The sequence below is a fragment of the Dissoconium aciculare genome, assembly GCF_010015565.1.
Source record: "Dissoconium aciculare CBS 342.82 unplaced genomic scaffold K489scaffold_10, whole genome shotgun sequence".
Classification (NCBI taxonomy): domain Eukaryota; kingdom Fungi; phylum Ascomycota; class Dothideomycetes; order Mycosphaerellales; family Dissoconiaceae; genus Dissoconium; species Dissoconium aciculare.
In genome coordinates, this window is record NW_022984960.1 from 1117190 (window position 1) to 1132992 (window position 15803).

Consider the following 15803-nt stretch of genomic DNA (forward strand, 5'->3'; position numbering starts at 1 on the left):
TCGCCATTCATTTAGAAAAATCACCACTTTTTCCCACGTCTGGGAGCGACCTATGATAGCGGGCGGTCACAATTCGAGGTCCGCCTTTTTGCCCTCTATGTGACGTCATCCACTTTCTCGCCGAAGCAGCGGACTCCCAGCTGTTTCCTGTGTCCAGGTGTGTGTGTGTGTGTGTGTGTGTGTGTGTGTGCAACGGAGGCTACTAGTACTGCTAACACTACTACTGCTGCTCCCGCAAGCACAACGACGACAGGAGGAAAACACACAGCAATAATCACAAATAAAATAAACAATTCCCAGAGAGGAGGAGGGACCCCGAGAGCCGGCCGCTCGGGAAAGCGGACGGACCACGATACCACCGAGACCGAGCGCGCAACCCAGCCTGATGATGACCCAGGCTCGCCGGCGAAGTGGCGTTCAATTCTCCGGTGGTTTCGACGGGTCGTACGATGGATGATGATGATGATGATCGGCCCAGTGAGAGAGAGAGGGAGAGGGTGCGCACCGGACGGATGCGCACGACCTTCGCGTGCACCGTCAGTCTGATGAGGCGATCGGACTCAGGCGCACGTCGCCATGCTGTTTACACGGATGACGGTAGATGAGATGTGGTGCGCGAAAGGTCTGCGCAGACGACAGACATCCGGAACACCCCGTCCGTCCGTCTGTCTGTTCGATTCGAAATCGTCGTGCGGCGAGGAAGCGGGGAGTTGTTCTATCCCACCGCCTGTGTTGTATTCGGTGGAACTTCACGACCTACCTAGGTATGCAATGACGCTTTGGCATATGTGTACTCCACTTCTCGCTCTCTCTCCTCTCTCAGTGATGAACGAAACAGATCGCTCCACGTCAACGCCTAGCTAGGCAGGCAGTCATAGATCCGATGTCGCGTTGTGGTGGCTCTCTCTCTGTTGCTGTAGCTGCTTGATATGTTGATGTTGATTGTTATTCTTGCTATTGTTCTCATTACAGTATTGTTGTTCTCCCACGTCGAAACGCGTCTCGTCTCGGGCAGCGATGCATTGCATGAGCATGAGCATAGCGCAGGACAGCACACAGCACACGACACGACACGGCGGCGTGGAGACTGGGAGGAACTAGAGCAGTCCGGACGGGAGAAAAACCCCCCCAGCTGGGCGTAACGCGGTGGGAGGTAACGCGAGCGAACGACATGAACAGCCAGCCAGCCAGCAGCAGCAGCAGCGGCTCCTGAAATGAATGAAATCAATAGATAGACGGGAAACCGAAACTCGAAACGCCATCGCGACGAGAAACCAAAGGATCCTCAGGCCGTGCTTCCTCCGCGGGTCAGATTTATCATCACAGGGGTGCCGAGAGAATTTGTCAAGGGAGAAAATCATTGGAAGACCAGCTGGGAATTGGAATTGGAATTGAATTGGAATCGTCGAGACTAGTGTAATAATGATGATAATAATGATGATGATGATGATGATGATGAGCACTGCTCTTCCTCTCTCTTTAATTATGCGTGTGATATGTAGAGTATTGCTCGCTCGCTTGCTTGCAGGTATGATGACACATGATGGCAGGAGCATAATAGAGGGATGGAGGCCGAGAGGCATAGAAAGTCGAGGCGGATATGACCTGTTGGTGAAAAGTGTATGGATATGTATCTCGATCGATCTGCTCGCTCTCCCCTCGGACAGAACACCGTTGGTTGGGAACGAGGCCGGGCGACGAGGACGGGTCAAATCGAGAGACCACAAGAGGAATGTGGACGATAGCAGTCGGGAGGGGGAGAGAAAAGTAACTTTGATAATTCCCTCGTCTGTGAATGAAGACAAGGCGTGAGCCGGTTTGACCATTCTCCTTTCCCCCAAAAACTATAAAAGCAAATCACTGTCCACAGCACCCTGCCCAGCCATCCATAATCGTTTTGAAATCGGCGCTTCGACGCCTAAACAAACACCCCGTCAAAGAACCATCCCAGACAGAGCGAACATGCACGCAAGCAAGAAATCTAAATATCCATCATCTCAATGTCATCACCATCACCCTCATCCAAGCGACCGACATTGAAATCCTGAACACGGCTTCCATCGCGACCGAATTGACCGCTCGTTCGCAACACCTCCTCTCCGGGTCCCCAGACACCCTCGTAGACCGTCGCACCTGCCCGTCGTCGGCCTTCGACCCAGGCTACTCCCGCAACATTGCGCACTGCGGAGATGGTCGGGCGGAGAGAAGGGTCCGGGTGAAGCATCCAGGGGATGATGTGATCGAGCGAGTTGGAGTCGTGAGGGTCCACCATGAAGGACGGAGGAGTGAGGAGGTCGTGCAAGCGGTAGGATGAGGAAGCCGAGGGGACAGCGGCGGCAGGGCGGGTGGAAGGGCGGAGGAAGCTGAGATCGTCGTCGTCATCTTCGTCGAGGGAGGTGGCGGTGGTGGACTGACTGAGCAGAGTGTCGTTACTGCTGTCGCGGATGGAGTGGGTGGGGGAAGAAGAAGTTAGAGCTGACGAAGGTGGGACGACGGGGTCGCCGGAGTCATCGCGAGGGAGGGAGCCTTCGGGGTTGCAGGTGAGACTGGGCAAATCGCTCAGATCTCCGGCGCGGAGACGTTGCCAGGAGGAACCGTTATCAGGGAGGACGATGTTGCCGGCAATCTCCAGCAGCACCATCCCCAGTGAGAAGATGTCCGAAGGCTTGTCGAATTGACCGGAAAGGGCTTCTGGGCTGATGTATTCGCGGTCACCTTCACCATCGTGCCCTGACGGGGCCGGCAAGACGGTGGCAAGTCCAAAGTCACCAATCTTCAACACCCCCTCCCAATCGATGAAGACATTGGCGGGCTTGATGTCGAGATGGACGAAGTTGGCATCGTGGATCGCCTGGATACCCTGACTGAGCTCCAGGAGAATCTTCCAGATGCGGAAGTCATCGAGACGACCCTTGAACCCAGCTTCGAGGAGGAAATCCTTCAGGTTACCGTTTTCGCAAAATGCCATTTGAATGTAGAGGTGGTTCTTGAATTCCCATTCATCAACCAGCTCGACGATATGCTCATGACCTTGGAGGGCTCGAAGGGTTTCCACTTCTTGCATCTTGCGCTGTCGGTCTCGTACGCCAGTGTAGGGGCGGCGGGATTTCTTGACCGCCCAGACAGATCGATTGGGCATCGTACTGGAGCCAAAACTGCTCGGGTTGGAGATGGGGTTCTCAACCTTGTACACTTGTGAAAACTCCCCCGCGCCGATGCAAGCGACAACGCCGAACCGATTCGCCATTGACGTGTCGACCTCATGCGGGAAGTAGTTTGATGACGTGCTGATTCCTGGTCCGATGCTGACGTTGAAGGCGTCGGTGCGTGGACCGGTAGGTGTCGCTGGAGGAAAACTGTGGCTGTTGAACAGCGATGCGCGATGACCCATCGAGATCGAGAGATTGCTTGGGTCGGGAGGAGTAAAGGATTCTTGAGGCGTCTGAGGAGAGCGGGTATCGTTGCGGTCCAAGCGAGGTACAGGAGTAGGTGCTGTAAAGGATGTGGGTTTAGCCGAGGCACCTCCATTCAAGTCGAACAGCGGGAGTGATCTCCGAGAGCGTCGTGACAGAGGTGAAGGTGAATTCATCTCGTATGGTCCCATCAGAGAATCGCTGCGGCGACCACGCGACGTAGGTGTTTCACAACCGGTCAACGTGATGGATGGCATGGCAGATTCGTCTTCCATGGGCCGGTCGAGTTGATCTGTCGAGAGTTCGTTATGTGAATCGAAAGTGGACTTACACGCACTATCCCGGTCCTCGCCTATGCTTGGAGATTGATCACGGCTGGGTGCTGAAAAGGTTTCAGGTCCCATGGAGGTCCTCCTTCCGAAAAGACTACTCCGTAGACTAGTGCTTTTGCCCTTGACAATAGGCACCGCAGTTGTCGAATTGGACTTGGTAGGTGTGGGTGGCAAGTCGTCGGCGTTGAATTGACCTCCAAGGCTCATGAGAGGCGAATTGCCAATTTCCTCGCCATCGGTGCTCACGAAGCTGGCGCTCCGGTGTAATTGGGGCACGTTCACACGCGCTCCGAAGATGCTCATGCCTTTGCTGAGCGTGTCGGAAGCACCGATCGTGCGACGACCATGGAATGGAGTGCTCGGGCTGTCAAAATCATGCAAGACCTTGGAACCCTTCAATAAGCCAGCGGTGGACGGGGTATCGGAGAGGTGAAGAGGGTGAGCTTTCTTGGAGGGCGTGTCAGGCATGTTAATGCTTGAAAATAGTGCAGCCGGAGGAATGTCAACGTTTCGATTTCGCTTCGAGATCAGACCTGTCGACATGAATGCCTGTGGTAATGGCTTTGCCATTTTGAACGTCGCCGGCGTAGCGAACTCATCTTGCGATGCGGTCAGGCCAGGTTCCGGAGGTCGCATAACACCGAGTGGTAGCGATTTTGAGAACGATGGCGCAGGTACAGGCGGCTTGCCCATGACCTTTGTCGGTTCGAGAGCAGGCGCGCGCACCTGTGTGGCTGGTGTCTCGCCATCCATGACGCTAGACGACGATGACGAAGGGGTCAAAGTTTTGGAGAGAGGATGAGGTTTGGGCGTGGCTTGGCATATCGATGCGGGTTGGAAAAGCCCCGAAGGTACACTGCCTATGCTTTTTCGGAAGGGGGTTTCGGAGTCTGTACCGCGCAGAGGAAGTGCGCCGTCGAGCGAGAAACGTGCACGAGTGCGCGTCGCTGCCGGGCTGGAGGTGGCATCACGCGCAGCATCCAAATTTGGTGTCCGACGGATAGGTCCTGTCCGCTGTTGGAGAGTAGACCTTCTAAGACTGTGCGGGCGACGAACTGGTGAGCTCGGCGGAGGCATAGAGTTGTCTCGATCTTCATGTTCCACCGAGGTCCCTTGCGCACCATCGACATTCTCAAAGATGTTGAAGTCGGTCGCGCTCGGTGAGTGCAGACTTCTCCGCTTCGAGCTCCGAGGACTTCCCAATCCTGCCGTTTCCAGATTCATCACACCGTCACTTCGTTTCAGCGGACTAGACTTCATCGAGGCATTCAATTCTCGTCGGGTAGATTGGAACAGTGCGACGGGCGTGTATGATGAAAGATCTGCTTTCGCAGGCGCATCTGTGGGGGACTCCAGCACGTTCTTCGTGGCATCATCGGAGCAATCCATGTTCTCCTGATCATGCTCGCCGACAGTACCACGAAGATTGGCCTTGGGTAGTGTGTTGGTCGAATTCGAATTTTCACTGAGCGCTCGTCGGAGAGGGCTGTTTGGAGAACCCCGTCGCGTCCGGGTGCGCGACAATACTGAGCGATGGCCTTTTGGTGGTGATTTGGATTGAGGGTAGTTGGCGTTGTCTGCGCTGACCGTCCGGCTGAGGTTCGAGGGCGATCGTGGCGCAGGCGCCGGTTGTGTGGAGAGTGAGAGGGCGCCCGGGTGACTGTAGAGCATGTACCTCGATGGTTTGGACGGCGAACGCGAAAGCGAGCGTCGTATTTGGCGGATGGCGTGGAAGCTATCAACTGCCGATGGATGAGCGTGAGACGGCGAAAGCAAGTGCAATGAGCCGCCGGGCGAGTGCCGTGGTGACATGTCCAACTCCATGATCCTACTCACGAACAGATCGTGTGTGCGCGCCTATTCGGATGACTCTTTCGAGCCGACTGTGCTGTTTTTCGGAGTTTCCAATCAAGCACGCGTAGGAAGAAACGCGTGTGAAAGGTGCTTTTTGTTGACCTTGAGCACCCGCGGTGGAATGTCGGTGGGAGTCTGGTGAATGGAGTGGGAAACACTCAAATGTGAAAGTTTGTAGCAAGTGAGTCCGCAGAAATCCCCATGCCAGAAGAATCAAGATCAGGCGCCGAACAAGTGAAGGCGTACGAAGAGAAGTGAAAGGATGGAGCGCGAGTCCGAAATGGGCCAAGGCGTGTCAAGAAGGTGAAGTTGTTGGTTGATGTGGAGGTCGTGGTGATGGTGGTGGTGGTGGTGTTGGTGGTGGTGGCGCCGGGTGAAAAGGTTCACGGCGCGCGCGTGTCGTGAAAGATGAATGCTGGCCGTCGTCGTCGTCAAAGGTGAGGCGAGTGGGTATTCCGGTGGCGCGATTTTCACATATTCTGCTGAATCCCGTCGCGTAAGATGTATGCCGGGGAGGATAGGTGAGAGTATCCTGTGAGGATGATGGTCACAGGTACAGAACGCGAAAGGCGTTGGTGATGTCTCGAGAAGAGAGAAACAAATCCGACCGCGCACGCAAGAACACAAACACACTTAGGTCTCACTTTCTCCCCAAGTCACGAGGTTGTGAATGGTGGGAAAAATGAAGGGTTCTGAAGTTGAGAGAAGTGGGAGGAGGGAGGAGGAGGAGTAAGAGGGAAGGATCGACTGGCATTCGTGAGTGAGTATGAGTGTGTGTGTGTGTGTGTGTATGTGTGTGAATGTGTGAATGCGTGAGTGTGTGGTGCAGGTGGGTTTGGCGTGTGTGAAACGCGCGCGTGGGAGAGGCAGTGAGAGAGAGAGAGAGAGCAAGAGGGAAGGGAAAATCGTCTACACAGTACACAGTGTACCATCCGTTGTGCTGTGTGAGGAGGAATTGGGCGGGTGTGGGCAAGTGCAGGCAGCGGTTAGGCAGGTGCGGATCGTCAATGAATGGGCGGGCGCCGGGCGGGCAGGCAGGCAGGCAGACCGGCAAAAACAACAATGCCGCTCTTTCGTTCCCTCTTTTTCTCCCTCTCTCTCTCTCTCGCTTTCTCCACCATACAATCCATCCGGGCACAGACACACGGTGACACACCTGCGGCACGATTTGAGAGGCATCGAACCCAACGGGCGGACAGTCACACACACCCACACCACACCTTTGGGCACACGCTTCAGCCGGTTCATCGGGCACAGACTTCGAACTAGGCCAGAGGACTACAACTCTAGTCCACGGGTACTAATTGAACAACAACACCACCACCACCACCACAATGACTCCTCTCCCTCCTCCATCTTCCACCTTCCACCACCCCTCATATATCATTCCATCGTAGACAGGAACGGCAGATGAAGACCGTTGGATCCAACATTCATTGTCCTCGAGCATGTGCCTGAATTCCAGGAGGCAGGAGAAAAAGGGTTGCGCCCGGTCTCTTCATCGACGAAAACCGTTTCCTCATCTGTTGATGAACGGGAGGAGAGAAAGAGGAGGAGGAGGAGGAGTCTTGTAGACCGCAACCCTCATCCACCCGTCTCATGAACAGTGTTTCCTCTTTTCCCTCACTCATCAATGTAATCCGGGCATGTCTACCCGATTCTTTCATGAATTCCGGGAAACCGCTCGAGGAGACGATACTCCCTACAGAATTGCATTCCCCGGTTGATGACAGCTGTACTGTCCTGTACGAAGAACCGTAACATCCATCGGGGGAGGCATACGGATTCATCATCCATCCGTCTTTGCGACGAGATACAGGGTCCGCTCGCTCTCTCTCTCTCTTTCGTTCATTCTTCGAAGGAACTCGCATCGTCCGGGCCGATGAGATGGTGAAGAAAGACAGACGCACGCTTGACACCAAATGGGCATAGACCGCCGTAAACAAACTCCGACATGTACATAGTAGAAAACCCAGCCCAGTTCCGTGGGACACGGCCGATCCGTGTGCTGTTTACATCCCCATCCCTGGCGGGCGGCACTGGTGACTTCTCGCGTTGTTTACTTTGCCAAGCCCGGACCTGTGCGCGTCGGAACACGCGATCACGGGATCAGCACACACACACACACACACACACACACACAAGTTTCTTCTTCTCTCGGAGGCCCTGCAGTATGCACGCGTTGCGATCTGCAAAACTCTCTTTCCTGGGTCCCTGATGATGAAGATCTTCGTTGCGTGTCGCAAGTTATTTGGGATCCAAGGTTGTTATGATTGTTATTCGGGCTCTTCAAAAGAATTCCACGAGGCAGTGGAATTGTCATTCTCATCTCTGACGGGCACGGTTTCAATGCGCACCTGGGCACTGGAGGTCTGAATGGTCCTGTGGAGTGTGGTCCATCATCACAACACCGTCACACCTGACAGACACTCCAAGCTGGGGGAAAAGCTCTCCATCCATGGTCTCCTCCCCTCGGAAAGATGCTTCCGACAGACCCATTTCCTCTCGAGAGAACATCAACGTCGGTCGTCATTGTCATCGTTCGTCCCCTTCCATAGAATAGAAATACAGATGCATACATCCCCACTTCGCTGCTCCCCCCTTCCGGACCCATATCGTGCCAAAGAAACCAAAAAAGATACCAACACGATGAAAACACATGTCATCTTTCCAAGCTTTTCCAGAGCTGCCTTGCTGCTGATAATGATGATGGTGATGACGATGACAACAGCAGCCGTTCGCTTCCAAAACGCAGCATCGGAAAACAAAAAAAACAGTCCTACATATCCAGATTCCCTGACGATTGATGAACAAGGTACAGAATGATGAACGAATGAGCTTTTGATCTGAGCCCACGCAGATATCGTGCTTCGTCATGTCTATCGCTTTCATCACCGCTCCACTCCCGCCTGAAGAAACAACGGGGAAGCGGGTGATATGGTCCAGCTCGTTCCACGGCAGACCGACAACAACGCGCACGCATACATGCACGAAGAAGGTGGAGCATTCCCTGAAAATGGTTCGTTGTCCCCGACCGACCTTGGAAGGTGGTGATGCGAGTCCACCGTAGCTACTGCACACACCTCACTCCCCGTCCTTGCGTCCATAGCCGTCCTCGTCATCAGCTCTCGGCCGGAATCCACCGATAATGTCGCGAGTCCGTTGATTATTTCCTCAATTTTGTCTCCAGATACCTGACTGATGTCGTGAAATTGGGGACGTCCAAGGTTTATTATATGCCGAACTACTGCGGCCAATGGAGATTGCAGACGAGATATTCATTCAACTACTGCGGCCAATGGGTTTGGAGATGAGAGATTCCTCCGACTACTGCAGCCAATGGGTCTGGAAATGACGGAAATCATCAACTACTGCAGCCAACCGTGATTTTCCTGTCGTCTCTGCTATCCACCACTGTATCCTTTTAATAGCAAGATTGCCGGACTACTGCATGTCGAAATTGCCCATTGGATCCCGGGAAGCTGCTCTCTCTGTAAAAATAATAAAATAAAATAAATCGACTCCCTGTAATATCATTATTATGATTACTCCAGCTTTCCCCGTTTTCCTCAACGGTGGCTTCGACGCAAATCTCCCACCCCCATGTTGTCTAGCTATGTACGATGACGATGACAATCATCGTGGACTTCTCCGCAAGGTCATCGCGATGATGACGACGTCGACGACGACGACGACGGAAGAGATGAGAGGGGGACAGGAATAGAGCGCGTTGCGTCCCTAATGCAGGACCTACTGTGTGATGGAAACGCCCTTGCAGAAGGTGGAGATGGAGATGAGGCATGGGCAGGCCGTCGCGAGATGATGTCTCCTTCTCACGATAGCATATGGTGGTGGTGGTGGTGATGATGGTGATGACTGGCCAGGCCCGATATCTGAGTCCCTAGTAGGGTTGTGACTTCCACGGTTGGGGTTAAGAGGTTTAGGGTATTTCCTACACACGTCCAGCGGCTCGAAATAACGATAAGCGTTCGTTGTATAGATCTACACCGGTTCACACCTGTCGTCTCCGCTGGGTGGTGATGATGATGAAATCGGCCGCAGGCTGTAGGGTTGAAGATCCCTCTTTTACTACAGAATATTGGATTTAAAATTCATGTGGAAGTTTCATCGTCCTCGTTTGGTTTGCCCGTTGTCTCAACAGCTGTACGAGAAAACCTGAACCTGGCGGGACACCGTGCTTTCGTCTCTACCCGTGGACTGTAGTAATCAGGTCATGACGTCTGTACAGGAACCGTTCCTGCTCCTGCTTAAAACCGACCCCCCAAAGCGTTTGTTGCGAACACTGCTCCAAGGCGGTGATGAAGAACAGATGAAGCCACGGTCAGATCTATGGCGCGCGTGTGTAATTCTGCCGGCAGGAGAATAGCTTGTCTGTCTCCATTGGTTTGTAGACATGTATCGAGTCCCATGACAAGAAGGAGACGAGCTCTCCTTTGTCGAAATGCAATCCACACAGCAGTACCTGTGAATGACATTCCGCCAACTCAGAAAGCATACTACATCACGAGATCAAGCAATTGACTGGTGGCAACCACCGCCCTGCGTCCTTTGAATGCTGCGGTACCTGCGTACTCCCCCAGAGAGGGGGCAGCAGTTCACTCCGAAACGAATTCCCTCGTGACGAGTTGCCAGTTCGTGAAGCTCTAGTGCAATCGCATGTGCCAGGAGGATCGGGTGGTGTGTATATAGGAACGACGATTGATGACGTGGGGTGGGCGAGTCTTCGTGTCCTGCGATCATGATGACGACGAGCTCTCCAGCACGCAACGCGGCCGGGGCTTCTCTCGATCGCATCGGGCGCCTTTGACCACAACTCTGCCCTCCTCCGCCCGCTGCTGCCGCTGCCTCATCATCATCACATGGCAAAACTTCGCTCTCTATCTGGTCGAGGATGAGGGATCGATCAAAGACCCTTTCTCTCTCTGTGCTCCGCACTGTCCATAGCATCGGAGATTTACATTCCACCCCTCGGTCCTTCTCAGGGACATGATTACTCCAGATCGTTCCAGGCCACGCGACACCTGGAGGAGAGAGGCGTTTTCCCGAACGGGTAGCTTGTCTTGCGTGTGTCGTGTTTTGACCTTTTTTCCCCCATTGTTGTTGGATATTCACGATTACATGTATACACAAGTACGAGACATTCTCGGCCCACTCGGCCTGTCTCTCTCTCGGCTTAATCAGGCACGAATGTCGCACCGTCGGCACTGGGTTATGCAGTGGGCGATGCTCGGTTTAATGCAGTCGGACACATCCCCACAGGATTTGTGCTCGGCTGACTACTTGATCTTGTGCACTCCAACGGCGGAGACAGAGATGATGAGGAGGAGTCAGAGTCAGAGTCATTCGTGCACTTGACCTCTGCAGTCTACATGCTGGACGGCATCGACCTTTCGCGACGGCAGATCCAACAATGCATGCATGGGAGCGGAGAAGATGGATGTTTCAGGCATAGTACCGCGATGATTTACGAGTGAAGCGATTGGGCAGGGCGTATAGGGGATCCCATGAGGGACGACGATGACGACGGTGCAGTTGTGATGGCAGTATGACGGTCGTTTCTCACCCAGGTACTGCCTGTGCTGGATGATCATCACCTGGGCACTGTACATAGTTCTGCCCGGGTGATGGAAATCCAGATTCCGTTCCATTGCCTAGGGCGAAAGAAGGCGGCGGCGGCTTGTCCAGTGTGTGCGTGTGCGTATGTGTTGCGTCTGTCTGTGTGTGTGTGTCTGTGGCTGCTGCACCACCACACATGACGTCAGTCCCTCTTTTCTCTGTCGCTCTCTCTCTCTCTCTTTTCCTCTCTCTCCAACGCCGATTCGATCTGCCGTAGGAAAATTTCACTCCACAGCCGATGACGATGCTCTCTCTTTCTCCCTCCACCAGCCACACATACAGGTCCGCGCTCACACAAGCAGGACCCGCCATTGCATAGTTTTATGCACCCCACACGTAGAAAGGGCATCATTCTTGCACAATCGGCCTATGTCGGGCCCCACACCGCTCGCGTTTCACCCGGGAGAACTGTGGCGGTAATTTTCCCATCGCTGCAGGTGCATAATTCGAAAGCCACACGTGCCCGCCCGCTACACACATTCGATCCGTACATATAACAACCCACGATACCCACCATCCTCACTCACCTCCACGAATCTTCTCTTGCCTGTAACCAAGGCAGTGACATCTACTTGACTTGACCCATAGCAACCGATTGACCTCGCTATCAGCATACCAGCAGCTACCACAACCACAACCACCATCACCACATCTCGACAAGCCGCCTCACCTGCATTGGCCGCGCGTCACAAACCCTTCATCCACGGTTTCTGTTCAACGTCTCAACCACAAACCCCTCGACCATATCAGGTTGTTGACGATCGCCATATCCCTCCCTCCCAGCCACCGTCACCCACCTTCCAAGATGGGCGCCATTGCAGAACCCGCCGTTCTCGACAGCGCAACGACCACACCCTCCTCCACCACCACCACACCCACAGCCAAGAAAACCAGCAGACCCGTCCGCCCAAGTCTTCTCGGACCCAATGGTACCGGTCGACGTACCAGCAGCTTCGTCTCAAACGGCCACAGTAGCATCAGCTACCGCAGCCAGAGTGGACGCACGCTCACCTTCGAGTTCAAAACTCCGGCAGCGAAACCCACCGGCGACCCTTTCAGCAAGCTCGCCCCAGTGACCGAGGGCGTTCCCACGACCACCGGCGCTCAACCCATCGCTGTTGGCAAGGGTACACCTACGACCTCGACCAACGCCACATCGGCCACCGCCGCGGTACTGGCCAAGGCCAAGTCGGCCACACTTCCGGAGAAGGCGGAATTGGTGGTCAGCGCGAAGAACTCTACAGCAGCGGGCGATGTGGAACCGGGAGTTCTGTTGGGAATCTATGACACTTTGACATTCTGGTGCATGGAGGCTGTCGAGGTCGCCTGCTGGGGACCTTATGATGAGCTGACGACCACGACGGAGGTGAAATGAATCATCTCAAGAAGCATTCACGCCGTCGCTGCTGTCCATTGAACAACAACGATGGCGTTGAACATCACAACGCACAAAGGCGAGCACACCTCTTGATCGGACTTTCACCTTCCAAGCAAAGCGATCGATCGGCGATTGCTGGCCCCACTCCTCCACCGCGTCGCTCGCACTGATGCAGAGAACAACGGGCTCAGCCCTGCGCACGACCGATGGGTTCACCACCGCCGACGATCCACACCCGATGAGACCATTCCACAAATGGGAGCCTACAGCCTCACCTCGTGGGCCACAAACGGCAGCAAAGCCTCCAAACGGTCCAACATGCACAACCCGCACCGAGCGATGCAAGAAACAACCAGTCACGGGTCAAACCTGCAGATGCGTTTCCAGCGGTTTCCCCCCCCCCCTCCATCGCGGCGCATCGAATCGGATGCCTCGTCTTTCAATTCCGCAACACCATGCATGGCCGTTTCCCACACGACCCTGTTCCCGATGTCGTTAGGATCAAACCAAGCCACCGCCATGCATGCTACGTGCGTAAAAGGTCAAGGCAAAGCAAACCAGGACCAAAGAGAGAGAGTCCAGTCATTCTCCATCTCTTCTCTCGCCGATTGAGGGTCATGGGCATCCCCATCAATTGGAAGGAACCCCACTCTCATCCGCATTCTGCAAGAAATGTCCGATCGATGAGTCGCAGAGCGGTCGTCGATACCCATCGCGCGCGGCCTTGATCGATCTCGCCTTGGGTGGGAAGGGGGGCCTGTTCTTTTTCTCCGGGAGGAGCGCCCAGCTCCTTCCTACAGATGCTTAGCGATCTGTCAATCGTTTCATCCTCGGGTTCGAAGTGGGATTCATGCTGAAGGGAGAAGGTTGTGAGGGAGCGAGATCGCCGATTTCTCTCCCCCCCCATTTTCTTTTGGCTACTGCCTCTCCAAGACTCTCGGGGGTAAGAAGCTTCGTTTGACGATCTCTTCTCTCGCCTGTGTATGTGCGTGCGTGTGTGTGAGTGAGTTTGCGGATCTAGGATCCTCGAATCAGCGAGATCATATACCATCGGCTCAAGGAAACCAGGAAAGTTTCCATCATGAATGTGCATCGTCTTTATCTATCTGTATGAATGAATGAATAATGTCCCTCCCGGCGTTGCGAGCCACCCTATGAAACGAGCCAGCATTCGACATTTTGGTCTTCAGCGTTCTACAATGTAATCGCATGGACATAGAACTAGTGTCATACTAAGCAGCAGATTTTCCTCTATCTTTACGTGTAACTCACGATGCAATATTCCCTGCCGTGATGTTATCGTGTTGAATTGAGCCTCGTTCAGAAATCCGACCTCTGTCGTCGATCGCATATTGCATTTCATACATCCACTCTAATCCTCAAATATCCGGCTCGTTACATTGCTCTATGCTTTGCGTGCATTCTGTAGTCATCTCCTTCATAGCCGATCAGTGCTGTTTGATCCCGAGCACTCCCGTTCGTGTCCATAGCGAAGTCGATGCGACGACGCCATTGCTGAGTCATGCAGTGCACTTGAGCTAGCAAGCGCGCCACATCTCTGCGCCTCGTTGTGTGTGGTTCTCCACGACAGCTTGTAGTTTACACACCAGCTGCGCGTTGTGTTCAAAATCACGCCGACTTTTTGTTCTAGAAGGATCTCTCAGCTATCTCAGCCAACTAGCAGGTATAAGAATAGTGGTTACCCTACATCCTCTTTAAAGAAAAATCAGAAGAGAAGAAGAGAGTACAAGTCTATCGCTTGAGAAGAAGCAGGCATAAGAATAGATAGTATAATTCATCTACGTTGCGATAGATATAGTAGTTTTCTACTTACAATTCTACGTTACGATCGTCCTTTGCTCGGAAGAATAATACAGCTCCTGAGTTTTGCCCGCTAACGAGCGTCTTTCTATATACTACTAAGTATATTCCGCGAAAATTATGCGGCAGCTAAAGGAGGTCGTTCCCGTTGTACTAGATCCAATCCTCTCGTAGTTATAGAGCGTAAGGAAGAGGTTCGAGCGGTACATAACTCTGATCCTAGTAGAGATCGGCTCTAGGTATTACAAATTACCTAAAATCCGTTAATAGGAGGTTATTGTCCGCGGAGAAGTTAACTGTTTGCGTGTATCCCCTAAGCGTCTGTAGCGGCGCGCCTGTTACCGCGTCCTAGAGCCGGACCGTCTCGTCCTCCGACGCCGACGCTAGCCGCGTACCGTCCGCCGAGAACGCGACCGACCTAACCGCGTCCGTATACCCCTCGAGCGTCTTTAGCGGCGCGCCCGTCGCCGCGTCCTAGAGCCGGACCGTCTCGTTGTCGGACGCCGACCCTAGCTACGTACCGTCCGCCGAGAACGCGACCGACGTGATCTAGTACGTGTGCCCCTCGAGCGTCTGTAGCGGCGCGCCCGTCGCCGCGTCCTAGAGCTAGACCGTACGGTCGCGCGACGCCGACGCTAGCCGCGTACCGTCCGCCGAGAACGCGACCGACCTAACTGCGTCCGTATGCCTCTCGAGCGTCTGTAGTAGCGCGCCCGTCGCTACGTCCTAGAGCCGGACTATCTCGTTGTCTAACGCCGACGCTAGCCGCGTACCGTCCGCCGAGAACGCGACCGACCTAACCTAGTACGTATGCCCCTCGAGCGTCTGTAGCGGCGCGCCCGTTACCGCGTCCTAGAGCCGGACCGTCTCGTCCTCCGACGCCGACGCTAGCCGCGTACCGTCCGCCGAGAACGCAACCGACGTAACCTAGTCCGTATGCCCCTCGAGCGTCTATAGCGGCGCGCCCGTCGCCGCGTCCTAGAGCCGGACCGTACGGTTGTCGGACGCTAACGCTAGCCGCGTATCGTCCGCCGAGAACGCGACCGACCTAACCGCGCCCGTGTGCCCCGTAAGCGTCTGTAGTATCGCGCTCTAATACGGGAATATATTAGGTAGTAAAGAAAATATATCCGTACGTTAATAGAGAAAAGCCGTCCAGACGATACTATTTATGTTACGATCCCGTGACACGGCACAGTAGAAGACAGAAGGGAACGACGACAGCCAGTCGTTAGAGGACAAGGACATGCGGCCACGAGCGTCAAACTGTCACGTGACTAGTGCCTGAGGCAGAGAGGGTGCTCTGTGATCTGAAGGATCAAGGTGCAGAGCAGCAGAGCATCTGCTCTGTAAGATCTGAGGATCCAA

General features: G+C 54.2%; 4 protein-coding genes across 4 annotated transcripts; 2 read left to right on the plus strand and 2 right to left on the minus strand.

Annotated features, from left to right (window-relative positions):
• Window positions 1-915: 915 nt before the first annotated feature.
• On the minus strand, window positions 916-1298 carry K489DRAFT_44932 (uncharacterized protein). The gene has a single exon (XM_033608621.1). The coding sequence runs from the start codon at window positions 1171-1173 to the stop codon at window positions 967-969; it is 207 nt and encodes a 68-aa protein (XP_033457894.1). The 5' UTR covers window positions 1174-1298; the 3' UTR covers window positions 916-966.
• Window positions 1283-1897, plus strand: K489DRAFT_44909 (uncharacterized protein). The gene has a single exon (XM_033608620.1). The coding sequence runs from the start codon at window positions 1423-1425 to the stop codon at window positions 1810-1812; it is 390 nt and encodes a 129-aa protein (XP_033457895.1). The 5' UTR covers window positions 1283-1422; the 3' UTR covers window positions 1813-1897.
• Window positions 1898-1981: 84 nt separating this feature from the next.
• K489DRAFT_323227 (kinase-like protein) lies at window positions 1982-5569 on the minus strand (the record flags this gene model as incomplete). The annotated part of the gene is made up of 3 exons (XM_033601683.1): window positions 1982-2414; window positions 2481-3492; window positions 3787-5569. The coding sequence occupies 3 exons, from the start codon at window positions 5567-5569 to the stop codon at window positions 1982-1984; spliced, it is 3228 nt and encodes a 1075-aa protein (XP_033457896.1).
• Window positions 5570-11848: 6279 nt separating this feature from the next.
• K489DRAFT_45019 (uncharacterized protein) lies at window positions 11849-12740 on the plus strand. Its single transcript, XM_033608622.1, has one exon. The coding sequence runs from the start codon at window positions 12042-12044 to the stop codon at window positions 12609-12611; it is 570 nt and encodes a 189-aa protein (XP_033457897.1). The 5' UTR covers window positions 11849-12041; the 3' UTR covers window positions 12612-12740.
• Window positions 12741-15803: the final 3063 nt, after the last annotated feature.

Excerpts from the sequence above, each read along its gene's own strand:
- K489DRAFT_44932 (XM_033608621.1), bottom strand. The coding sequence starts at position 1,173 with ATGTCGTTCGCTCGCGTTACCTCCCACCGCGTTACGCCCAGCTGGGGG.
- K489DRAFT_44909 (XM_033608620.1), top strand. The coding sequence starts at position 1,423 with ATGATGATAATAATGATGATGATGATGATGATGATGAGCACTGCTCTT.
- K489DRAFT_45019 (XM_033608622.1), top strand. The coding sequence starts at position 12,042 with ATGGGCGCCATTGCAGAACCCGCCGTTCTCGACAGCGCAACGACCACA.